Genomic DNA, 26,845 nt, shown 5'->3' with positions numbered 1-26,845 from the left:
ATTGATTACAAATTGCACGACGACATGGATGAAAAAAATAAAAAATAAATCCTTCCCCTGAGTGAAACTGAAAAAGCACGACCCTCCCCCATTTTCCTCCTGGTAATAATTGTGGAAATTTCGACCGACCCCTAAGAGGCGATCAGACTCATCTTGCACAGCTACAAGCACACAATGCGATTTTTGTGATGGAACGTCCGGTTATTATAATAGTTTGTATCAACGTTTACATGCTTTGCAAGAAGAACCACTTCCCTAATAATCCTGTTTACATGGACACATCTGAAATCAGGCTACTGACTTTTGATGAATGCAGAAAATCGCCAATCCAAATAAACGATCTACCACAGTGACCATATTTTTACGAAGACCATTTGATTCTGAGTTCGTACATATAAAGTTTATAAGATGCATACTTTCAGTGTTTCCTAACTCACTTCACTTGCGGATACAGTGGGAAATTTGCGCTACCCGCTGTTGGCACATGCGCAGATTAAATACCCCGCTGGAACCCCGATTAAACTGTTTTCATGCCCTAACAATTCGAAAGATTTCCCAGAAAACCAGGTGTTTCAATTATTAGTGTGCATGTAAATAAACTCATTGACTTCTATATGAAAGGTCTGAGTGCTTTGATAGTGAAATGGCCAGTGCATTTGCAAGGACTTTTCCTAACACCACTTATTTGCATCACATGGCATGCTCCATTCAGCTCGTACCACAAACTAACAAGGGTCCACGAAGATGCACGTTTGACTTTGTTTGGGACTGAAAACATGTTTGTAGGGTTTAATCATTTAATCAATCATTTAGATATGACAAAAAAGGATAGAGAACATGTTCGATCAATATGGGAAGACCACTGAGTCAATCTTTACTTCATTGACTGTTTTAACGTGTCCACTCAATGAAGCGTGAAACATAACATTACAATCCCCTGCTTGCTTTTCTTGATGTACCACAGTTAAAGGGGATGAAGATGAATGTAGCCTAGTTATACAAATATGATGCTTTAGGTTGTTCTATTGGTTCACAATTGTTTCGACTTGTTTTGATGGCTCGCTGCCCTCACAATACCGGCCCATGTCTAATAATGGATTATACTGAGCTGGGCCTATTTCTCTTTCAGTCCAACTGTGGAGTTGGTGATAAGTGACATGGAGTTGAAATATTTCTGTATATTTTTATTTTACGTTCCGTAGTCTGTCTATATATTTTGTGGGGGGGAAATTGTCATCATTTTGTTCTAACCATTTACAAAAATGATACAATCTACATGGTTCAGTAACTGGAACATCAACTGAAAAATGCATAAACTTCACATGGACAACTCAACCCTAGATCTCGAAATATCAAATAGAACATAAAAAATGATTTTCATTAAAGATATTTAATACATTCAACATATTTAAAGGCAAAATGTTATTTGGGCATTTGTGTGTGTGTATGCATGGCAAGAACAATGCCCAGTATCAGAACATAATTATCAAAACAAAAATCAATCAGAAGGTTGAGGCTTTCAATCAAAGTACAAACAATGCTCCTACATCTTCCATTAATACATTTAGGACCCTGCGGAAAATCTACATCGTCTGAACTTGATAAAGAGACAAGGGGAGGTTTTTTTTTTTTTTACGTCAGCTGAATTTGATTATTTTGAACGGGTCAAGATGGCGGAGAAGAGCGGGTTGAAGCATCGGAATCACTCTCAGCAAAATAGCGAAAACAGCACTTTCGACGAAGGTATTATTTATCCTTAGTTTGTAAATTATATCTAAACATAAATATAATTAGGTTTTGTGGGATTGACGATATTATCGCTGTTTCATTCTGAGCTAATGTTATCACGGACGAGGGAATGTCTATCGAGTTCCAGTGCAGAGCATCCATCCCATTATTCGTTTCCTACTCAACATCACTTTTCAATTTTGGGAAGAAAATGTTGAATTAAAATTAACGTCTTGATTGGGTCTGACTGAAACTAAATATTATGACTACCCAAATGTTTCAGTCCACAGAGTCAAAGCCTACCTAGCCGGGAATAATAAGTTAACACTACACAATTAACTGACTGTTCCTTTTTGTAACGCTAGCTAGCCAATGTGTTATCTGGCTGACATTTTTGTCTTACTTGCTAGTTTTAGTAAATCCAGATAATCTTCGTTTTTTTTTGCCATCTAGCGAACTCCAGTATGTCTTGCCCCATTAGCCAACACTGGTACCGTATGTGAAGGCATGATCCACCTTATGTCAAAGCTAATAGTAATCTTCAAGTGTCAATGTCATTGTTCGATAGCTATTGGTAGCTAGCTAGCGTGAGCTTGTTAACGTTTTAGACCGCTAACTAGTTAGTATTATTGGCTAGTTTTAAATGAATGATCTGATTAAGTACATGATGACATGAATGACATAAGTGTTTTGTGTAACTAGCTAGCTAATTCAGTTGGCTAGCAATCTAACCAGTTAGAGGTTTGTTAGAAGGTAACGCGGCCAAGGAACCTATGCAAACAGAATAGCTAACTAGTTAGTAGCCTTGCCTACTTGGAATTAATTTGGCCAGCTAGATGTTAGTTAGCTGCTGTAGTAGCTGGTCTTATCTACTCTCTTGCACAACCTCAAGAGGTTCGCTAGCTAGTTTTCCTAGGCAAACCATCAATGTTGGAATACTGTGCATACTTGATACCTTGGCTTGCCAACTACTATATCATTAACTGTTTCAATACTGACTGCATGGCAGTAGGCCATTGCACTTTAACTGTTTCCACTAAGCCTTAGAGTTCACGTTTGTTTACTTGCAGCAGTTGTTCCTGTAACCTTACCTAGCCCTGCTGCATTGATGCACAAGTCTAGGGTTATCTCACATGGTGTTTTATTGAACATTGACCTAGCCAGTTATACCACGGGATTGCATGGTGGGTTGTAGGAATGGCTTGAGTTGAGTGAGCTTGAGCTCATATTTTAAATGGATGCTTGGAATTTTGGCAATGAGGCCCTTTATCTACTTCCGCAGAGTCCGATGAACTTGTGGATACCATTTTTATGTGTGCAGTACGAAGTTGGAGGTAGTTTAGTGAGCCAATGCTAACCAGCGTTGGCTACAGATACCCATAGACTTCCAGTCAATGCGCTAATGTTAGTTAGCATATATATAAAATTGCATTAAAATATATGGTATCCACAAGTTCATCTGACTCTGGGGAAGTAGATAAAGGGCCTCATTGCTGAAATCCTGAAGTATTCCTTTAAGTTGGTTCGGCTAATTTGGACATCATTTGGACTTCTTGAAATGAGGCAAGGTCAGAGGTGTAGGAATTAAAACTTCTTGGAATTGTTAGGAATAAAAATGTTCCCATACAAGGAGAGAACTGCGCCTGACCATCCATCCAAGCATGGGAGATTAAGAGGATGGCAAATTTGTGAAAGGAAAGCTATTATTGGGATCTTTTGCCTCCGTCTAAGAAGTAGGCTAAGCCTTGTCCGGAGCTCGAGCCAGGATCGAACATAGGGCAGGAGCCCATCTCCTGTTTCTAAAGTGTGAGGCTACTGTCTGGCTATCCAATTAAATGTTTTCCTATCCAATGTTCTCCCCATTTCCACCCTTAAGACCTAGGCCAAGCTTTTGCACCTCTTGGCTAACAATTTATGTGCCATTTAGCTAGCTTAGTTGGAGCAGCCATTTAGCATAGCTTGCTCTCTCAACCAACATACCTCCCCTGCAGTAATGACAAACTGAATATGCTTTAATGTGTGCTTAGACTGCCTACTGACTTGAGTTCAGAGTCAGAATTGAGTTCCAGTGAGTCCAGGTATCATCCTAACATGGCATTATCTGTGACACAGCTGTCTCAGTGGACAACTGCTGACGGAAGAGATCTCTGGCTCTAGGATGGTGACTAGGATCAGCTTCCCCTCTCACAATCCTGACCTTAACGATTAGTAGGAAAAATACAAAACTGACCCGAGAGCAATGTCTATGTTCAACTTCAGCCTACACTGATATCTGCGCATGCATCTGAACAGTGCTGATAAGTGAGCAAGAGAACATTGCCCTAAGTAAACATTGCAGGGCCTAGGTTATAAAAAGCCTAGCTTAGCTCCATTTGACCTATGGCATGATTTTAACAGATTGACGTCCCTACCCCATTGATGTTTACATTTAAAATGGGTAAGGTTAGTGTTTAGGGTAGGGATGTCCCAAGAATCCCGCATAGCACTGTCGGCAGGGAGGCATGCCAGCACGTCTGAAATAGAGGTTGACCGATTATGATTTGAACGCCGATACCGATTATTGGAGGGCCAAAAAAGCTGCTACTGATTAATCGGACGATTTCAACCAAAAAAATGGTATATATATTTTTTTTTATTTGTAATAATGACAATTACAACAATACTGAATGAACACTTATTTTAACTTAATATAATACATCAAGAAAATCAATTTAGCCTCAAATACATGAAACATGTTCAATTTGGTTTAAATAATGCAAAAACAAAGTGTTGGAGAAGAAAGTAAAAGTGCAATATGTGCCATGTAAAAAAGCTAACGTTTAAGTTCCTTGCTCAGAACATGAGAACATATGAAAGCTGGTGGTTCCTTTTAACATGGGTCTTCAATATTCCCAGGTAAGATGTTTTAGGTTGTAGTTATTATAGGACTATTTCTCTCTATACGATTTATATTTAATATACCTTTGACTATTGGATGTTCTTATAGGCACTTTAGTATTGCCAGTGTAACAGTATAGCTTCCGTCCCTCTCCTCGCTCCTACCTGGGCTTGAACCAGGAACACATCGACAAAAGCCACCCTCGAAGCAGCGTTACCCATGTAGAGCAAGGGGAAACAACTACTCCAAGTCTCGGAGCGAGTGACGTTTGAAATGCTATTAGCGCGCACCCGCTAACTGGCTAGCCATTTCACATCGGTTACACCAGCCTAATCTTGGGAGTTGACAGGCTTGAAGTCATAAACGGTGCAATGCATTGCGAAGAGCAAAAGTGCTATTTTGAATGAATGCTTACGAGCCTGCTGCTGCCTACCACTGCCCAGTCAGACTGCTCTTACCAAATCATAGACTTAATTATAACATAATAACACACAGAAACACGAGCCTTAGGTCATTAATATGGTCGAATCCGGAAACTATCATCTCGAAAACAAAACGTTATTCCTGTTACATTGCACAACCTTCAGTGTTATGTCATAATTACGTAAAATTCTGGCAAATTAGTTCGCAACGAGCCACGCGGCCCAAACTGTTGCATATACCCTGACTGCGTGCAATGAACGCAAAATGACACAATTTCACCTGATTAATATTGCCTGCTAACCTGGATTTCTTTTAGCTAAATATGCAATACTTGTGTATTGATTTTAAGAAGGGCATTGATGTTTATGGTTGGAGCAACGTGTACCTAAGCGATTATATGCAACGCAGGACAGGCTAGATAAACTAGTAATATCATAAACCATGTGTAGTTAACTACTGATTATGATTGTTTTTTATAAGATAAGTTTAATGCTAGCTAGCAACTTACCTTGGCTTCTTACTGCATTCGCGTAACCTCGTGGAGTGCAATGTAAAGCAGGTGGTTAGAGCGTTGGACTAGTTAATCGTAAAGTTGCAAGATTAAATCCCTGAGCTGACAAGGTAAAAATCTGTCATTCTGCCCCTGAACAAGGCAGTTAACCCACCGTTCCTAGGCCGTCATTGAAAATAAGAATGTGTTCTTAACTGACTTGCCTAGTTAAATAAAGGTCTAAAAAAATAAAAATAATAATACATCGGCGTCCAAAAATACCGATTTCCGATTGTTATGAAAACTTGAAATCGGCCATTCCGATTAATCGGTCGACCTCTAGTCTGAAATGCCATTGAACTCTAGTCTCGATTATTTTTTTTATTTCTGATGTTATGCAGGTTATAGATCACATCTTGCCCAATATCTTGCTTCATATTCATAGCATTTGAGTATCGATTTCTCAGATTTGTCACGACTGCTGTTCACTATTCACGCAGCAGCCTAGAGTTTACTGCCAACACTGTAACCCTCCTGTAATTTTTCCCCACCTTGACAACTCTCTCTGGTGTTGATGCTTTTTGTTTGAATCTCTTTGGATAAAGGGCTTGATGAGGTACGCTTCTGAGGCTCAAAAAAAGTCCCCACTCTACACTAGGGATGATATGATTTACTGATGGGCATCGGTCCCGATTCAAATGTTTAAGCTAAGACTGCATCGGTCCCAAACGGATACAAATGTAGCATGCATCGGTCAGAAAATCGTTTTGAAATGTTATGAATGACCAATTCGCTTTTTGTTGCACATATACTTGTATACCTTCCGAAAAGACCATGTTTTGTGACAACTGATGCGTCCTCTCCTTCAATATCGAACTAAGCATGTAACTGTGACAGTCATTGATCTAAAAGTAATTTTGCATGCCAAACAACCCCAGGGAATATCAGTAGCCTAGTCAAACTGTGCCCAGTTCTGCGCACTGACCAACATGCGGTAGGTGGCCTGTTCCTGATCGTGCACGTCTTCAGATTTCAAATGCTGAAATGGCTTGTGCAACATTAGGCTTTATTAGAGTGACAACCTATGCAAGTTGCTAGGTTATTGTTATCTATGGTCTGCTGAAAATGGTTTTTACCGGAATAAAAGTAAGCTACTGTAGACAACTCTAATCTGCTATAGGCTACCTGTTGAACGGGGCTTAACATTTTAATTCATTTTTTGATTGTTCTGGTTCACAATCAGCAGTAGTTGTTAGTTTTGCGTTAGACAATCAGTGTATAAGGTCATTTTAGATATACAGGGTAAGGTTCACAATTTCATAACTAAGACGGTAATCATTTTGCGAGGCAAACTGCATGGCCAAAGTAGGAGAAAAGAAGCTCACTAAACTTCCAAACGGTCAAAACCAGTTGATTTTGAGATGGGGTGAAATCCAAAGTTGTGCTATATATTCATTGGCTATGTCATAGCTAATTTGTAAATGTAAAATATTCATACATTACTAGCTCAAACACTTAATCTGCAAAAATGACTAATTTGTAGGGGGTGATTTCAGAGTGGAGCAACAAAAAGCTGTCTACCCCCCCCCCCCCCCCCCAATCTGATAGTGGTAGTGGGGTGGTAGATGCCTAATCTCCTTTATGGCTCAGATCAGGTGCCTACATGGTTCTAACTCCATAATTAAGCAATAAAGCCTGAGGTGTGGTATATGGCCAATATACCACAGCGAAGGGCTGTTATTATGCACAACGCAATAGGTGACTGGACACCACCGCTGTGGTATATTGTCCATATACTGCAAACCCCTGAGGTGCCTTACTGTTATTATGAACTGGTTACCATCTTAATAAGATCACTAAAACAAAATGTTTTGTCATACCCGTGGTATACGGTCTTAAATACCATGGCTTTCAGCCAAACAAAATTCAGGGTTCAAATCACCCAGTTTATAATTATGCATAATTCACGACACACACGCCATAGACCTACATCATTTATACACACGTCAGCTTACAGATTCAGCTCATGAGCTCCATCAGCAACACATTTTCTTTTTTTTTTATGGAAAATTTGTTTATGCAACATGTTAGTGCATCGATTACCTCTTTTCTTTTTCTCTAGTCAAACCGAATCGCACCGAATCATTTCAAACTAAAACGTCTCGTTCTTGTATCATATCGGATCCTATGTATCTAAAGTCAGCAAAAAAATAAATGTCCCTTTTTCAGGACCCTGTCTTTTAAAGATAATTCGTAAAAATCCAAATAACTTCACAGATCTTCATTGTAAAGGGTGTAAACATCGTTTCCCATGCATGTTCAATGAACCATAAACAATTAATTAACATGCACCTGTGGAACGGACGTTAAGACACAAACAGCTTACAGACAGTAGGCAATTAAGGTCAGTTATGAGAACTTAGGACACGAAAGAGGCCTTTGTACTGACGAAAACGTCAAAAGAAAGATGCCCAGTGTCCCTGCTCATCTGTGAAGATGCATTAGGCATGCTGCAAGTAGGTATGAGGACTGCAGATGTGTCCAGGGCAATAAATTGCAATGTCCGTACTGTGAGACGCCTAAGACGGCGCTACAGGGAGACAGGACGAACAACTGATCATCCTCGCAGTGGCAGACCACGTGTAACAACACCTGCACAGGATCGGTACATCTCAACATCCCACCTGCGGGACAGGTACAGGATGGCAACAACAACTGCCCGAGTTGCACCAGGAACGCACAATCCCTCCATCGGTGCTCAGACTGTCCACAGTAGGCTGAGAGCGGCTGGAATGAGGGCTTGTAGGCCTGTTGTAAGGCAGGTCCTCACCAGACATCACTGGCAACAACGTCGCCTATGGGCACAAACCCACCGTCGCTGGACCAGACAGGACTGGCAAAAAGTGCTCTTCACTGACGAGTCGCGGTTTTGTCTCACCAGGGGTGATGGTCGGATTTGCGTTTTTCATCGAAGCAATGAGAGTTACACTGAGGCCTGTACTCTGGAGTGGGATCGACGTGAAGGGTCCGTCATGGTCTGGGGCGGTGTGTCACAGGTGCCGATACAGTATGTGTTGCGATTTTATTGCAATGGATGTTCCAAACAGGCTATTGATCACCATATGTCTGCTGCAGAGGGACCATAGAACCATGAGAAAATCAGTCTTGGAAATAAGTGTTGGAAACATATTGGTTCCCTATTTAGAAAGATAGACAACAAGCTATGAAGGAAGAATACTGGAGTTTTGGTGCAAGTACAGCCAAAGAGTACAAAAATAATACTGCAAAATTATCAAAGCAATATGATGGTTTGTCAAAATTAATCTCCCTATAACTATAGATTTTTTTTTCTTGCCCTAGTCACTACCTAATGCACGCGTGACTCCTTTCTATGCACATTGAAATTACGATTGGTTTCTCTGAATTGCCCTGTGAAAGCCTAACACTAAGATCGTATTTTGTAACTTGGCAATAGAACAAGCTATCAAATTATGCTCACCTGAACCAAATTGTGATTTATTATGAGCCGTTTCTGGATTGCATAAACAACTAATTGTGTGATGGTGGGGATGCTGGCGTTGTTCCAAACGAAACCAGTGCGCTTGCTGTAGTTCCTCAACGGCACTGCTAGGAGACCTCAAAAAACATCTTATAGTTGAAGACTCTTGAGATATTTGAGTCACTCGCACCCATCCTCTTGGTTGGTCCCCTGACGTTTGGCATGGTAACATGTTGGTATATGAGCAAAGCGCTCTAAATAATGCAGCAAGTCTTCCTGAGCCATGAACTCGCTCTCATCCCGTACCTAGTCAGATCGTTCATCACTCGCTCCTCCCAGCAGCATTGGCTTCCAGCTGCTAATTTGGCCAAAGGAGCTTCTATCCTCTTCACTTCTATCCTCATAGGCTGTTTGTTCTACTGTTGGAACCAGTGGGTACACCAGTTTTATGACAAACTGGGTCGGTTTTATGACAAACTGGGTCGGTTTTATGACAAACTGGGGCGGTTTTATGAAAAACTGGGTCGACTCAATCTTAAATCTCCTTCCCTCTGCTAACCCTTTCAGTCCAACTCCCCGTGTAATCTGAAAGCCATATTGACCAGCCAGATATGGTGTAGGCCTAAACCCATTCAGTCCTTTCAGGACTCTGAAGGTGGAGTAGACCGGGACGGAGGCTAGTGATTACGCTTTCAAGTTTGTAATGCAGCCTAGCCAAATGGAGACATTGTGAATGGTCATCCTCTGGCTGTTACTCTAGATTAGGGTTCCATGAGGGCTGCAGTGCGTGTAGGCTTTTGTTCCATTTCAGCTGTAACAGTGCGACTCCAGGTGCGTTTAGCTAGTGCTGGTCACGAACAAAGACCTGCACACACTTTGAACCCTCCAAGGCCGTGGATGCCCAATCCGGTGCTGCGCTAGGTTTAGGCCTATGCCTCTACGGACATTTTCCGGCCACAGGATTCTCCATTATACATTATTTTTAGTACAGGTTTAGGTTTGTCTAGGAGTTGTCCGGATCTTACCCGCTGTGCCCTAGTCTGAAACTTGTATTTAGTTTAACACTTTAATAGATGCCCATTGAGGTGCCCAGTCAAGCACCCTTATTGCCCAGATTAAGTCCTATAACACAGAAGGCTGTTTCGTTACTGCAGCACAAGGTAGGATTATTTATACGAAGGGTTTGGTCATGGTCAGTCAAGGCCATGGCTATGATGAATAGTTGCTTGTGTAGATGTCTATCAAGTTATTCAATTAGCATAGCAATTAGCACAAGACTGGTTGCTTTGCCCTTAAACCCCTTAAATGTCGCGCTCATGTTGTGCTGATCTAGTCTGTAATGACGGGCCTTTATTTGTCTTGCGTTCTGACTGGCCGGTGACTACTGCAGTGTCATCTACTGTAATGTGATGAGGTTGGCTGCGTGTGCCCCACATTATGGTACCCCCCTCTCAATGGGCTGACAGTCCTTGAGAGGAGCCCTCGGACTTTAATGAAAGAATTTGGCCGGGGAGGCCGACTGATGTAGCGCTGGCAGGGCTGCACAGTCTGCCTGCTAGGTGTGTGTGTGTGTGCGCACGTTTTTGTTCTAACTGCTCTAACCACTGTTTGTTTCTTATCCCTTCGCAAACTTGGCAGCCCAGTTTCCTGTTGTGCATTTCAGTGAGCGTATGGTACAGACAGTATTCTTCCAGCTGTTTCACCCAAAGAGCAGCTCAACTATTCAGAGAACATCAGAATATATTGTAGTTCAACTTCATTGAATTGCATCCATAAAAGGTTAATGATAGTCATTTAGGCTTACTCATGGTTACTGCTCTCGTATCGTTTGACTTGAATGTTGTTGCTTTGGCATACTGACATGTCTGAAGTCAAGAACCGTTGACATCAAAGCATGTGACTTATGACTGGGACCTGTTACAGCAGTCTGCTGTTTTTGATGTTTAAAGGGACAGTTCCCACAAATTAAATTATTTTCATCTCTTTCAAGGACCTTACTGGTGTGATCAGAGCGGGCGTCTCTCAGACATAGACTACCGGTCTAAACCACACTGTAGAAAAACAGGAAGAAAGGCAACCAGACACGCCAACTTGCTGCTAGTTAACACACAACATTTGAAAACAGAATCTTTGACATCCCGGCATCTTGATCGGGTTCACTGCAGAGTACCTTTTTGATGTTTTTAAATGGATATTATAGTTCCAAGATTTGGCCTTGCTCCATTAACCCAAGGTTTAGACTAGGTAGGTTTAACATGGCTACATATTAGTCTTCGCATCGTTGAGTGGAAAATGATGGTGTAATGGGTTAATGTGCCCCAAAAATTAAGTTAAAGTAACACAGTTGAATTTATGTTGTGCGTGAACTAGTAGGCATATGCAGGTATCTGTGTGCAATATCCACTTAATATCTAACCAGTAACCACTTTCAGGTTTGAAATTGTTAACAAACTCTGATTTGGGGGTGGGCTTTCTCTTTATGTTATAAATTGAGTACCTTTAATAATTCTAAGCATCTCTCCCAGGTGAGCATGGGGTGGAGGATGTGCCTCATAAGATGAGCCCTGAGGAAGAGAAGGCCCTGTTGTCGGAGGAAGATGCGTTGTCGGCCAGGCCGGTACAGATCGTTGTGGCTCACGAGGACGACCACGCCTTTGAGCTCGACGAGGCGGCGCTGGAGCGCATCCTGCTGCAGGAGCATGTGCGCGACCTCAACGTGGTGGTGGTGTCGGTGGCCGGTGCCTTCCGTAAAGGCAAGTCCTTCCTGCTGGACTTCATGCTGCGCTTCATGTACAACCAGGTGAGGCTATACACAGGCGTTCCTTGTACAGGCTACATGTACAATCAGGGCCTAAAATGAACTTCTTGGTCTACCAGCCACTGTCAAAATATATTTTTTTTTACTCAAATTACACCAACTAAGCCCAGTAAAATAGATGTGCATGCTTTGTAATGTTTCTAAAACAACAAATGTATTACTAGTAATGTGGTACATTATTTAATGTTTGTGACCCTGAGTCTTTCACAGGTTATCTTGGTAATGCAGCTGTTTCTTCCTGTGAGATTGAGTCTGACTAGTACCTGTGTTGGCTTCTCTTCCCTAGCAATTGAAACACAAACATTGAAAAGGTTGTGAACAAAACAATGTAAATAGCCAAAAACACAAGGACAAAGTCTCACTTCGGTAGACTTTCATTCCAAGTGAATTAGACCTACTTTTATGCCTGTACCAGTGCTTCTAAAAATGTATCTTTCACTCAGCTCGTCACGTGCGCACAGCCCCCAGCCAGGCGGTGTTGCAGCACTAGTTGGGATAGGCTATAGGATTCGTAGCTCTTTGACTTTTGCAATTAATTTACCAGCTATGAAATGGTTTTGAAAACTGAAATATGCTACTGCAGCATTTATTTGGCTATAAATGTGAAATATTTTATTCACATATGAGTGAAATGCTCGTACCGGAGCCCTGACCACCTGCCAACGAGACTGGTGAAATTGATATCTCACCCGCCAATACCACAATCTACCTTCAGGTGGCCAGTGTTAATTTCAGGCCCTGTGTTCAACAAGGTGAGGCTAGATGAAAGCTGGTCATACTATACATGTGAAGGTAGGTGAAGCTACACACCGGCCGATATGTATAACCAGGGCTTTTATACGTGTGACTTACAACCAGGAGAGGGAACACACAGGCTTATGTTGTGTATGTACATTGTACATGTACTACATAAGCGAGACCACATAGGCATACATTATTACATGTAGAATTAGTTGTATTTTGTATTTAGGACACTTCCTGGGGTCCAGCTACATTAAGGCATATACAATTTAAAAACACTTAAGTGGCCACATGCGTGTTAGTGTGCAGCCTATACTGACAACACACACGCTCTGACCCACCAGGAATGGAAATACACAGGAAACCAATGCAAACACTGGCTCTCAACCCACCAGTATGGAACATACCAGAATATGAGGCAGGGTTCAACATTACGGGGGGGGGGGGGGGGGGGGGTTGTTGAGACAAAGGAAACTCATGCTTTTGGCTAAGTAGATAGACGCCAGTCGATTTCCAAGTAGAAATTCACTTGGCGACCAGTAGACTTCTGGTCACTTGCCCCGACCGGAGAAATTGATGTCAAACCCCTGAGAACTGTAGCACGGCTCATGTCACATGTCTGGTGAACTTTGTGGGTCTGAGTGCTTTGTGACCCGTGGGGTTTCGCTGCATTGAAGAGCTATTTTCTGCAGCGCCGCTGTGAAATTATCCAGTAACACTTATTGAAAATATTCCCTGTGTTGGGCTACTTGGCAGTGCTTTGGGACATCTGCTAACATGAGTGTCCTTTGAACAAGTAGGACTTTCAGGACACTATTGGCCCTGCTAGAATATTTTACAAGGATGGACTTCAAACAAACTTGTTAAATGAAATCATACAAATAACCAGATGATACTTATCTTGAGTTGGAAAACATTGTCCTCATACTTTTCACTCAATGTGAAACTGTTAAGAGCTGCGAGGAATTCATTCACGCCATTCATCGGACGCTTAGCGAGTAAACTTATCAGGATTTCTGCCACAACTTGCTAAACCCTTGTCAGTTAATTACCTTTCGCTGTTCTTAACTTGTTTAGGGGGATGACCATAATCCATTTGAGCTGTGCTTAAAGCTGATTTCTGGGCAGCACAATGCTTGGGACTGTGGCCTGCTTTTGCAAGAACTCTGCCCTTTATTCCAGGCATAAAGGCAGCTTTTGTGTGTGGCCCTCGAGGTTTGAGTGGGGATCGCCATCAATATGCAACTCAAGTATGCTAACAGAAGGGTCTGGGTTAGGGGCGTTCAATAAGTAAAAATACCTATCCCCTAGACACTTCATGCATATCTGGAATACATCTGATGGGTATAAGCAGGTACTGTAGTATTTCTTGCCCTCTTATAGGCTTGTTAGGGCCTTAACCATATTGCTCGCTTATACCTTTCAGGTTTACATGAATTGTCTAGGGGAAATGGCTAGAGGTTGTTTCTGGGCAAGGCCTGAGGACTGCTTAAGCCAACGAGAGTTGTGGTACTGTAGCTACATGGCTCATATGATCTTCAATCTCCTGCATTGTCTTCTTCGTCCTTTCAGACATCCTGCTCCTGGCTGGGTGGGCACGAGGAGCCACTGACAGGCTTCACCTGGCGGGGGGGCTGCGAGAGGGAGACCACGGGCATCCTGGCCTGGAGCGACGTGTTTGTGGTGGACAAGCCAGACGGGAGCAAGGTACAAAGTCACTTTTCCCTTGGATGGGCACACATTTTCTCCCAACTAATGTTGAATTGTTTTTAAGACATTGCTCTCCAAAAGCAAAGTTTCTGATATTTTCAGACCACTAAAACAATCAAGATGAGTCCATATCAAACGCCATCAGTCGTGAAGCAAAATGTGGAAATGATATGCCGTTTATAGTCTCCGTTCATTTTGGATTGCGGCATATAGCTGGGAAACTTAAATCAGTTCTACCAAATCTCTATCAACATGTTAAATGTGCAACCAGAGGGAAAAACATTCTAGATCACCTGTACTCCACACACAGAGATGCGTACAAAGCGCTCCCTTCGCCCTCCATTTGGTAAATCCGACCACAACTCTATCCTCCTGATTCCTGCTTACAAGCAAAAATTTCAGCAGGAAGCACCAGTGACTCGGTCTATAAGAAAAGTGGTCAGATGAAGCAGATGCTAAACTACAGGACTGTTTTGCTATCAGACTGGAACATGTTCCGGGATTCTTCCGACGACGTTGAGGAATACGCCACATCAGTCACAGGCTTTATCAATAAGTGCATTGAGGACTTGTCCCCAGAGTGACTATGTACATACCCCAACCAGAAGCCATGGATTACAGGCAACATTCGCACTGAGCTAAAGGGTAGAGCTGCCGCTTTCAAGGTGCGGGACTCTAACCCGGAAGCTTACAAGAAATCCCGCTATGCCCTGCGACGAGCCATCACAGGCAAAGCGTCTATACAGGGCTAAGATTGAATCGTACTACACCGGCTCTGACGCTCGTCGGATGTGGCAGGGCTTGTAAACTATTAGACTACAAAGGGAAGCACAGCCGCGAGCTGCCCAGTGACACGAGCCTACCAGACGAGGTAAATAACTTCTATGCTCGCTTCGAGGCAAGCAACACTGAGGCATGCATGAGAGCATCAGCTGTTCTGGAAGACTGTGTGATCACGCTCTCCGTAGCCGACGTGAGTAAGACCTTTAAACAGGTCAACATACACAAGGACTTGTGCTCCGGGCATGTGCTGACCAACTGGCAGGTGTCTTCACTGACATTATCAACATGTCCCTGGTTGAGTCTGTAAAACCAGCATGTTTCAAGCAGACCACCATAATCCCTGTGCCCAAGAACACTAAGGCAACCTGCCGAAATGACTACAGACCCGTAGCACTCACGTCCGTAGCCATGAAGTGCTTTGAAAGGCTGGTAATGGCTCACATCAACACCATTATCCCAGAAACCCTAGACCCACTCCAATTTGCATACAGACCCACAGATGATGCAATCTCTATTGCACTCCACACTGCCCTTTCCCACCTGGACAAAAGGAACACCTATGTGAGAATGCTATTCATTGACTACAGCTCAGCGTTCAACACCATAGTACCCTCAAAGCTCATCACTAAGCTAAGGACCCTGGGACTAAACACCTCCCTCTGCAACTGGATCCTGGACTTCCTGATGGGCCGCCCCCAGGTGGTGAGGGCAGGTAGCAACACATCTGACACGCTGATCCTCAACACTGGAGCGCCCCAGGGGTGCGTGCTCAGTCCCCTCCTGTACTCCCTGTTCGCCCACGACTGCATGGCCAGGCACGACTCCAACACCATTAAGTTTGCAGACGACAACAGTGGCAGGCCTGATCACCGACAACGACGAGACAGCCTATAGGGAGGAGGTCAGAGACCTGGCCGAGTGGTGCCAGAATAACAACCTATCCCTCAACATAATCAAGACTAAGGAGATGATTGTGGACTACAGGAAAAGGAGCACTGAGCACGCCCCCATTCTCATCGACGGGGCTGTAGTGGAGCAGGTTGAGAGCTTCAAGTTCTTTGGTGTCCACATCAACAAACTAGAATGGTCCAAACACTCCAAGACAGTCGTGAAGAGGGCACGACAAAGCCTATTCCCCCTCAGGAAACTAAAAAGATTTGGCATGGGTCCTGAGATCCTCAAAAGGTTCTATAGCGGCAACATTGAGAGCATCCTGACCGGTTGCATCACAGCTTGGTACGGCAATTGCTTGGCCTCCGAACGCAAGGCACTACAGAGGGTAGTGCGTACGGCCCAGTACATCACTGGGGCAAAGCTGCCTGCCATCCAGGACTTCTACACCAGGCGGTGTCAGAGGAAGGCCCTAAAAATTGTCAAAGACCCCAGCCACCCCAGTCATAGACTGTTCTCTCTACTACCACATGGCAAGCGGTACCAGAGTGCCAAGTCTAGGACAAAAAGGCTTCTCAACAGTTTTTACCCCCCAAGCCATAGGACTCCTGAATGGGTTACCCGGACTGTGTGCCCCCCCAACCCCTCTTTTACGCTGCTGCTACTCTCTGTTTATCTTATATGCATAGTCACTTTAACTATACATTCATGTACATACTACCTCAATTGGCCTGACCAACCAGTGCTCCCGCACATTGGCTAACCGGGCTCTCTGCATTGTGTCCCACAATCTGCCAAACCCCCTTTTTGCGCTACTGCTACTGTCTGTTCATCATATATGCATAGTCACTTTAACCATACATGTACATACTACCTCAATAAGCCTGACTAACCAGTGTCTGTATATAGCCTTTCAAATGTCTTTTTACTGTTTTATTTCTTTACTTACCTACACACACACACACCTTTTTTTTCGCACTATTGGTTAGAGCCTGTAAGTAAGCATTTCAGTAAGGTCTACACCTGTTGTATTTGGCGCACGTGACAAATAAACTTGGGTTTGATTTATAAAACAGATTTACTAACTTTGATTTTGGAGTGCAATGTCCCTTTTAAAGACACAATTTCAAATTTCCAGTTGTCCATTGGTTATTTCAACTGATTTAATACCCCTTGATTGGTGAAGAATATGACTTTGTAATTAATTTATCCTTTCTCTGAAAGGTTGCGGTTCTTCTAATCGACACACAGGGGGCTTTCGACAGCCAATCAACTATCAAAGATTGTGCGACGCTGTTTGCGTTGAGCACCATGACCAGCTCTGTACAGGTATGACGCTCCCCCTCACAGTATTGTGTACTTTTTCTATTGAGGTATTCACTACAGTGTGGGCGAATGGTTAATTGCCATTATTGTAAAAAATTATAGTAGGGAACTGGGTGACTATAGGCTGTTTGGACTATAGGCCTTTCACCTGTAACTATCAGGAATGAGGATTTGAAAAATTAGACCTTTTCCTGAGACTTGCGTGCATGTTGAATAGACAGTTTATGACGTTGTGTCATGTGCTAGTTCTAGACTGACTACCAGACTTTCCTCCTCCCCATACCAACTTTAATTCATGCAAAACATTGATTGTGTGTGTGATCTCTGTAGACTTTAGTACAGGTTATTGATGTTTTGATGATTTGTCACCCGTTAGGTTTACAACTTGTCTCAGAATGTGCAAGAAGATGACCTTCAACATCTCCAGGTGTGTGTGCGCGCGTTTGGATTGTTTTGGGTGGGGGACTTACAATCTTCAACACTGCTTTGGCCATGAGCTTTGGACATTGAACTCCACGAACAGATGCTGTAACTTGAAAAGGATCTTTACTTTGATGTTATATCACAGCCCTCCAGGGGGAAATGTCTACATGATATTCCTTTGATTATCAACCATGCAGTTGTAACTATTGTACTTAGTGGGTCATAAGTAGAGCACTCGTATTGAAGTGTATAGCTGCTTCCTCCCTTGTTAAAGATACACAATGGATGTTTTTAACTGCTAAATGAACTTCAAATTGAAATGTGACTGTACAGGGGACACCTTCTGGCTCGAGCACCCCTTGAAGCGAAATATTACGTGTATATACATACATGAATACGTGTATAATATATATTTTATCCTCTCTAAAACCTATTCAACAGAAGACTCTTAAATGAGGCGTGTTATTGACATCACTGTCCTATTACACGGCAAGTCAGCTGCAAGACTTCTTGTTGTTATTAATAGATTGTTTGACTGACTGACTTGACCTTTTGACGAGGACGTGGAGTATTACTCTGATTTATGGCTGACTTTTGTTTTTCCCTACCTAGCTCTTTACCGAATATGGAAGGCTGGCCTTGGAAGAAATCTATGAGAAACCCTTTCAGGTATTTTCATTTTTCTGCTGCCTTTCCTGAATGAATGGCCTGCAATGCATTTCTCATTGGATAATAATGAAGAGGAGATTTTTAAGTAATTGAGATGGTGCTAATAGGCATCTCTAGTCTTATTTCAATATGGCTGCCATTACTTGACACTTTGAAAAGTCTGTAGTCCCATAGTATCTTGTTTAATATGTATTCCTTAATTGCCTTCCACAACAGACTTTAATGTTTCTTATAAGAGACTGGAGCTACCCTTACGAGCATCCCTATGGCTTGGACGGAGGGAAGAGTTTCCTGGAGAAGAGATTACAAGTACGCATTTTTTCACTTGCTCCATTATTTGTTTTAGGAAAATCCGAGCTTTAACTTCTCTGACATTTCAGGAACTAAAGCACTTACACACGTTTGATTATGCATCCACTGTTCAAGCAGCCTGGTATCATATGTTTGCGCAGTCTTGCCAACTCCTATGGATATTGGCATGACAACGGCCAGTAGTAGGCTATACAGCACGTGGAAATGAAAAGCTGCACACTTGGGTTCTGAGGGAATAAATGTAATAGATGCCAACACTCTGACAGCTATGCTGCCTTCATCAGGGTTTTAGCACAAACCGATCTGATATTTGTCCAACCATTTACTTGAATAAGCAAGGGTCTCTCGACTGTGTGCAGGTGAAACAGAACCAGCATGAGGAGCTGCAGAATGTCAGGAAGCACATCCACTCCTGCTTCTCTAACATTGGTTGCTTCCTCCTGCCCCACCCAGGCCTCAAGGTGGCCACCAACCCCAACTTTGATGGCAGACTCACAGGTACGCTATAGAAGGTTGCTCAATTACCCTTGTGGAAAGATTGCACACCTATCTCTGAGAGCATGAACAGTGTCATTGAGGGGTCTTATTTTAAAATAGTCCATTTCCTCTTCTACTTCAGAGTGTATTGACAGTTCATGGCGATGCCCATGCTAAAACAGGCTTTAGTCAAAGTACCCCTTAGCCAACTCGGTCAATTCCAAATAAACCTGCCCCTACCCCCAAGGCACTCCTGTAGATCTGAAGCGATTGGATAGGTCTAAGCACTACGGTCCGATTTCTACCAAGGCATTCAGAAGGTAAGGTGAAGCAATTACCATAATGCTATATCTATCCAATCATCTCAGATATCCAGGTGTGCCTAGGGAACATGGTTCACTGTAGACTTGCATTCGTGGATTTTAGAAGAAAAGTGCTACATAAATGCAATCTATTACAATACAAAGGTAATCTTTCAGTTATTAAGTCTTTGCCTTTATAGTTGCGTTTAAGGTCAAATGGTGGTTGGTAAAAAGAAAAATCACTGGTTTAAAAGGGAAATGTCAACAGACCTTTATTAAAAAAGAAATGCATTTCCCACTTGTCGCTCCCTCTAGATATTGATGACGATTTCAAGACTGAGCTAGTCAACTTAGTGCCAATCTTGTTGTCCCCGAAGAACTTGGTGGAGAAAGAAATCGGAGGATCCAAAGTGACGTGCCGAGACCTTGTACAGTATTTCAAAGTATGTCGATCATTTCTAACATTCCTTCTGAGCTTATACCTTGCCATCATTAGCCACCTTCCACCCAGTGCCCTGAACTTAGTCACTGTGATTTGTGTGTATTATTAGATATTACTGCACTGTTGGAGCTAGGAACACAAGCGTTTCGCTACACCCGCAATGACATCTGCTAAATATGTGACCAATAAAATATGATTTGCTATATCTCTCCTTTTTATATACCCTTTTTCCCTCCTATACCTTTCCTCTTTAATACCTTTTCTTCATCTGAAAAAATGTTGCTTGTGTTTTTCTTTTTTTGGCACAGGCATACATGAAAATATACCAAGGGGAGGAGCTGCCTCATCCCAAGTCAATGTTACAGGTAGTTAACTCTCCAGATAGTCAATGATACATTCCTCTAACAAATAACTGGATTTTGTTTAGAAGTTACGAAATGGTATAGAATAGTTTGATACTGGGAGGTACTACCTGAATTTGTCCAATTAAAAAGCTTGTTTTGTCTTCTGTTGCAAAATGTTCTTGTAAATACAACCCTGAAGCATGCTCATGTTTTCACTTGTCGTTGACCAAATGTATTGTGTAGCATGAACATTCGTTGCGTCCCAAAGCCTTTTAGACCTTACGATACCGTTTGTTACTTGGTCAATGAGAGATTAGCAAACAATATATACTTTTACTCATGGGTGTGGGGAGGTGTGCCCCTTGCTGACCAATATTTGTGTATTTAGAGGGCCCTTTGGGCTCGAGCACCCCCAGAGGCAACACGTATTCCATATAGCCTCTTTAAAACTTGAGTAGAATTTCATGCGTATGTAGAACGTTGATGTACCAAAGGAACCTAATCTCAGGACGGCTGCGTTTTCCCCTCTGCTTTCTTCCGCTTTCTTCCGCTGTCACCTAGGCAACGGCTGAAGCAAACAACCTTGCTGCTGTTGCAGGAGCAAAAGACATTTACAACAAAGGCATGGAACAGGTAATTGAACAATTACTTCCAGTTTTAAGCATCCAATTTAGCGTCTGACTAATAAAAGCAGTCGAAGCGTTTACGTCTGTGCAGAGAAATGGTGGCATGTGTTACTAGCTACATTATACTAAAGATTGATTCAGTTGTAACGCTTTTTTTGTTGTCCATTTAACCACCTAATATCTTAATTAGAAGGCTCTAAAACTGCAAATAACTCTGTTTTTGCTCTCAACAAAGTTGGGCCCTCCTAGCGCCTACATCGATATGTGATAACTCCTTGTAGGTCTGATAGGATTTAGTCCCATGTATAGCACCCCTGTGTAGTCTGGTGTGCTAGATGTTCACATTTACATTGTTTCTTCTGTATTGCTGTACACAGAACAAAAATATAAACACAACATGCAACATTTTCAATGATTTTACTGGGTCACAGGTAATCGGTTAATTTAAATTAATTAATTTGGCCCTAATCTGCGGATTTCACATGACTGGGAAGGGGTGCAGACTTGGGTGGGCCTGGGAGGGCATAAGCCCTCAGGTGGCTGGTCTCAGACGATCCCACAGGTGAAGGAGCCGGATGTGGAGATCCTGGGCTGGCGTGGTTACGCGTCGTCTGCGATTGTGAGGCTTAATCGTACTGCCAAATTCTCTAAAACGACGGAGGCTGCTTATGGTAGAGAAATAAACATGACATTCTCTGTTAACAGCTCTGGTGGACATTCCTGCAGTCAGCATGCCAATTGCACGCTCCCTAAAACTTTAGTTATATGTGGCACTGTTGTGACAAAACTGCAGTTTAGTGGCCTGTTATTGTTCCCTGCACAATGATCATGCTGTTTAATCAGGTTCTTGATATGCCACACTTATCAGGTGGATGGATTATCTTGGTAATGGAGAAAAGCTCACTAACAGGGACGTAAACAAAATTGAGTGAAATAAGCTTTGTATGGAACATTTCTTGGATCTTTTATTTCAGCTCATATAACCAACACGTTACATGTTGTGTTTTATCTTTAGTTCAGTATAGGTCTCCCAGATCTGAGGGGCAAAGAGATGTCTAGATTTAGAGGCTAGGGGTTGATTTGCGATCGGAAATGTCTTTATGATTGCTATAAAATGTTCTTGCATCTGTCAGATGCCCAGACAATATGGGCTTATAAGACACTGAATATTTAAGTAAATGAGTTGCAGTATGTGTATGTCCCTCATAGCGAACTCCCCTTTCTCCCAGGTGTGCGGAGGCGACAAGCCCTACATGGCCCCCGATCAACTGGAGCACGGCCACGCGAACCTGCGGCAGGTGGCGGTCAAACACTTCCGCTCGGTCAAGAAAATGGGCGGCGAGGACTTTTGCCGGTGCTACCAGGAGCAGCTTGAAGCAGAGCTGGATGAGGCCTTCACGAACTTCATCAAGCACAACGATGGCAAGAACATCTTCTACGCGGCACGCACACCAGCCACGCTCTTCGCCGCCATGTTCGCCATGTACGTGGCGTCACTGGTCACGGGCTTTCTGGGTATCAACACAGTGGCCATGGTGTGTAATCTCATTATGGGCGTGGCACTGGCTGCACTCTGCCTATGGGCCTATGTGAAGTATTCTGGCGAGTTCCGCGAGGTGGGCAGCTTTATCGACCAGGTGGCCGAGACCCTGTGGGAGCAGGTGGGTGATCCGGGAGTGGAGGTTGGGGGGGAAGAAATGCCTGCGGCACGTCTCTTGATCAGACTATTATGCATGTTCTGTTTCTCTTTTGCTTGGGCTCTTTCACTCACTCCTTTTTCTACACCTCTCATCTCCCTCTTAATGTATACCTCGTTTTTTTCTGCTTCCTTTCGCTCTTTTCCTTTCTACCCCCTCACTCTCTTCCCTTTTCTTTCTGTCTCACCCCATGTCCCCCTCCTGCTTACTCTTTCTCAGAGAGTGTTTGCTCCCAAATGCTTTCTCCTGTTCTTTTTCTAATCTATCTGGATGTCACTGAATGTGATTCACCAAAACACCTCTTTTAGCTCTCTCAAACCAGAATTTCCTTATCAGCCCAAAATGTGGTTCCTTATCTGCCTTTGTCTCTCTGGTTGAACCCTGATTCTTTACCCTTTCTCCAGAAGTGTGCACCCACCACTTAAAATAAATGTATTAGTGTAAGCGTTGCCTGGAGGGAGTTTAAACCAAATTTAAATCTGAGGGAGGGTGCAAGTGCACACTTTGGTAGAAGGGTAGAGAATTGGGACACCTCCCTCACTACTATCCCCACTAATTAGTATTCCTTTATTTTTTTACTTTGTGCTTGCCACAGAGGACTCCACGAAAGGTGAGAGGTGGACGGAGGGAGAAAAGGCTCCATCTTTTGTCATTTGAGGCAAAAATACGTCACTACTAATGTCATTAACACGGCCACAATACTTCCCTTGCCTTGTTTTCAGATATTTTCCAAACTCTTTGAGGTGGCGAGGAGTCAGGTCCCGTTGGATTCCTTGATAACGGCCCAGAGAACGAGACTGGCCTCCAACAACAATGTCAAGAAGAAAAACTAGCACCTGCCAGTTTTCCCCCCTTTCGCTTGGTTTCCAGTGTCCATTTTTAGGACTATATATAAATGTTTTCTTTTTTGATAGCTCATGGTCCCCATGCCATGCTGGATTAGTATTTAAAAACTGAATTTTATACCTGGTTCTCACCACAAATGTAGAGTACAGGTTGGCACTTTCATGGTTGATTTGTTTTCTCATTACATGTTGAGGGGATTGTGGGGTTAAGGGTGGGTGGTAGGGTGACATTGGGTGCTTAAGTTTTATCACGTGTGTGCATGATTTAGCTGCCACGATTTCCATTTTTGATATGGATGAATGTGCTAACGAACAAATGAAGCTTGCTTTCCTTTCCTTGCTACTTTCTCTCCACCTTCAGTTGGTTTTATTCTTTTTTTCCCTCCCCTTCCTTTCATCTGACGTCACCCCCTCTCCTCCTTTTGTCTTTCCCACCACTTTTGTCTCTCTCCCCAGGTGTTGAAGCCTCTGGGCGATCACTATATGGAGGATAACATTAGGCTGAGTGTGGTCAACAGTATCTGTTTGTCTGAGCGAGCAGGTGTCACAACACGCCAAGTTAGAGTAAATGAGTGACCGACGGTCCGCTTCCCACACTAACACCCCACAGTAACACTGCCAATCTGCCCGTATAACCAAAGTAAACAGCTTTACCCTCTGTAATTGGTCATAGCCGCTATCACTTAACTCGGGCACCCAATGAGAAGGCGGCACTACGAGCGGTTGGCAGTGCGGGGAAGGATGAGCCTGCCTCTTTTTCCTTGATCAGACTGCTGATTGGATGTCTTGTGAGATCCATCCCCCCCTCATGGAAACTGATTATTGTTATATGGTGACGGGACATTTTGTGGCAGTTTATTTAAGCGTGACATTTTCCAGCTCAGTAGTTTGTGGTTGTCTGGGACAGGCAGCGTTTAAACCACAATTCACTCGTCTTCTCTTTAAGAGCTTTCTCGTTTTCCTTCCCACTTGTCTGAGTGAATGGATATCAATCAATGTAAGAACTACTGCTCTATTTCACTAAAACTTGTCGTTGCTGTTTTGAGACGCTACAGTTACACACCGATCGAGGTATAGCTAGTTGTAGCCTGCTTATCAGTTCAGCATCACCCTCCCCTCACACCTCCCACTACATCTCTCAACCAGTTGCTCTTAAGATGAATCATTTTGTATATTTCTATTATAGTATTAGAATTGTTATTCTGTTGCAATTATTCCATCCAGACCATTACCACCAATGTGCTGTTTTGTACAGTTATTTTTTTTTTTACTCATCCAAAATGGGGCATGTGTACGAAATATACATATATAAATACATTTTCTATACCTTTTTTGTAGCTGGAAGACCAATGGTTTTGTGGTAGGCCACTGTGCAGTTTACTGTATTTAAATGAATGCTTTTGTGATTTGTGTATGTCCAATAAATTCTTTTTTATATACATTTGTAAAGTAATCTACATTGAGCACTGCAATTCCACCCCTGCTGACAAATGTTAACTTAATTTGTCTTCCGTTGCAGTTCAAAGTTATTTTGGTTAATTTATTTTTCAATACAAGATTAAAACAATACCACAGTATATGAAGTAATGCTTGCTTGGTCCGTTTGTACAGACCGAGGGCCCCCGTACACATTCAGCAGTGTTGGGGTAGTGAACTACATGTAATTTAAGTACCTTTTGCAGTAGCTTGGTGGTAGCTGAACTAAATTCAAATCTTTGTAGTGTTTTCAGAACTTTTTTTTTGCTAACTACTGGAAGTACACAACTTTTTTTTGCAAAAAGGAAATAAAATATGGGTGAAGTAGGCGATTACCTTTTTCGGCATCAGACCTGCCGAATTCTAATTTGAAATCGTTTTAATAGCCTAAATTCCAGAATGACCCGTTCTTGCAATGTCTAGAAATTTCAGATTAAGATAATTTATCAAGCAGTAGTTTGGATGTCGTGAACTACTTTTTCAAGAACTTGATTTTTCTTAATGGTAGCTTAACTTCTCCCAGTGTGAAGTAATTGGTAGCTTGGTAAAGTATATATTCAGAGTAGCTTCCACAACACTGACGTTCAGGCTGTACAACTGAGCAATGCATTTGACAATGGTTGTGACACAACTGATATGCAATGTTTACACAGCCATTGGTGTCTTCACAACACCTGTAATTTTTGTGCAGAAACTCCATTGTATCACAACCGTTGTATGCACAGGAGGCTGGTGGGCAGAGCTAAAGAAGGATGGGCTCATTGTAAGGGCTGGAATGGTGTCAAGTGTGGTTTCCATATGTTTGTAATGGCTGGAATGGAATGGAACAGTATCAATGTGCTCATCCTACCAGCCTTTCTTGGTTGTATGTCATTTGTACAACTTTGCTGTACAGGGCAAGAATGTTGACCCAGGGATGGGTACAATTTGGGAAATGAAATTGTGTATTATCAACTTTCTAGCTCCACAATGAGAGGGTGCAGGCCAGACAGCCTGTTTGCCAGCTTAGTGGAGTCTGCACAGTCTGTGTAGTCAGCTCAGCTATCCCCATTGAGACCGTGTCTGTGCCTCGATCTAGGTTGGGCAAAACTAAACATGGATCTCTCACTTCCAAGGCAGTCATAGTCAATGAACTAATCACTGACTAGTTCATTGATCACTGACCTTGATGTGATTGACCTGACTGAAACGTGCTTAAACCTGATGAATTTACTGTGTTAAATGAGGCCTCTCCTCCTGGTTACACTAGTGACCATGTCCCGCAAAGGCAGGGGTGTTGCTAACATTTATGACAGAAAATAATAGCTACTGTTTACAGGCCTCCTGGGCTGTATACAGTGTTTCTCATGGAGTTCCCTGAATTCCTATCAGACCTTGTAGTCATGGCAGACAAGTCACATTTTTGGTGACTTCAATATTCACATGGAAAAGTCTACAGACCCACTCAAAGGCTTTCGGAGCCATCATCGACTCAGTGGGTTTTGTCCAACATGTCTCTGGACCTACGCATTGCCACAGTCATACCCTGGATTTAGTTTTGTCCTGTGGATCTAAATGTTTTTCCTCATAATCCTGGACTATCGTACCACCATTTTATTATGTTTGCAATCACAACAAATAAACTGCTCAGACCCCAAACAAGGATTATCCAAAGCCGTGCTATACATTCTCGGACAACCCAACGATTCATAGATGTCCTTCCAGACTCCCTCCACCTACCCAAGGATGTCGGATTACAGAAATCGGTTAACCACCTGAGGATCTAAATTTAACCTTGCGTAATACCCTCTGGCCTTCGAGTCGCCATCTAAAAACAAAAAATGGTCTCCCGAGTGGCGCAATTCTAGCTGTGCCACTAGAGAACCTGGTTCGAGTCCAGGCTCTGTCACAGCCGACCGGGAGACCCATGGGGCGGCGCACAATTGGCCCAGCATCGTCCAGGTTA

General features: G+C 42.9%; 1 protein-coding gene across 3 annotated transcripts; it reads left to right on the top strand.

Moving 5' to 3' along the window:
• The first annotated feature begins 1,630 nt into the window (after positions 1 to 1,630).
• Positions 1,631 to 24,861, top strand: LOC106584819 (atlastin-2). Of its 3 annotated transcripts, none has more exons than XM_014170418.3 (14): positions 1,631 to 1,743; positions 11,544 to 11,818; positions 14,150 to 14,284; positions 17,186 to 17,290; positions 17,664 to 17,714; positions 18,323 to 18,379; positions 18,596 to 18,688; positions 19,051 to 19,189; positions 19,786 to 19,913; positions 20,221 to 20,277; positions 20,818 to 20,889; positions 22,112 to 22,543; positions 23,175 to 23,189; positions 23,302 to 24,861. In XM_014170418.3, exons 1-14 carry the CDS (start codon positions 1,671 to 1,673, stop codon positions 23,410 to 23,412), a joined length of 1,743 nt encoding a protein of 580 aa, XP_014025893.1. In that variant the 5' UTR covers positions 1,631 to 1,670; the 3' UTR covers positions 23,413 to 24,861. The 3 variants fall into 3 exon arrangements, with proteins under 3 accessions (XP_014025893.1, XP_014025900.1, XP_082820150.1); XM_082964024.1 differs by lacking the exon at positions 1,631 to 1,743 and adding an exon at positions 4,218 to 4,344; XM_014170425.3 differs by lacking the exon at positions 23,175 to 23,189.
• The last annotated feature ends 1,984 nt before the right edge of the window (positions 24,862 to 26,845 follow it).

The sequence above is a fragment of the Salmo salar genome, chromosome 02 (assembly GCF_965601325.2).
Source record: "Salmo salar chromosome 02, fSalSal1, whole genome shotgun sequence".
In the NCBI taxonomy this organism is placed as follows: Eukaryota; Metazoa; Chordata; class Actinopteri; order Salmoniformes; family Salmonidae; genus Salmo; species Salmo salar.
The sequence above is the reverse complement of the archived record's forward strand: the minus strand, read 5'-3'. Positions and strand labels throughout refer to the sequence as shown.

What these genes read in the sequence shown, in the direction of transcription:
- LOC106584819 (XM_014170418.3), top strand. Translation starts at nt 1,671, where the DNA reads ATGGCGGAGAAGAGCGGGTTGAAGCATCGGAATCACTCTCAGCAAAAT. An exon ending in CTTTGATGGCAGACTCACAG is followed by an intron (nt 19,190 to 19,785) that starts GTACGCTATAGA and finishes CGCTCCCTCTAG; the next exon opens with ATATTGATGACGATTTCAAG. An exon ending in ACCTTGTACAGTATTTCAAA is followed by an intron (nt 19,914 to 20,220) that starts GTATGTCGATCA and finishes TTTTTGGCACAG; the next exon opens with GCATACATGAAAATATACCA.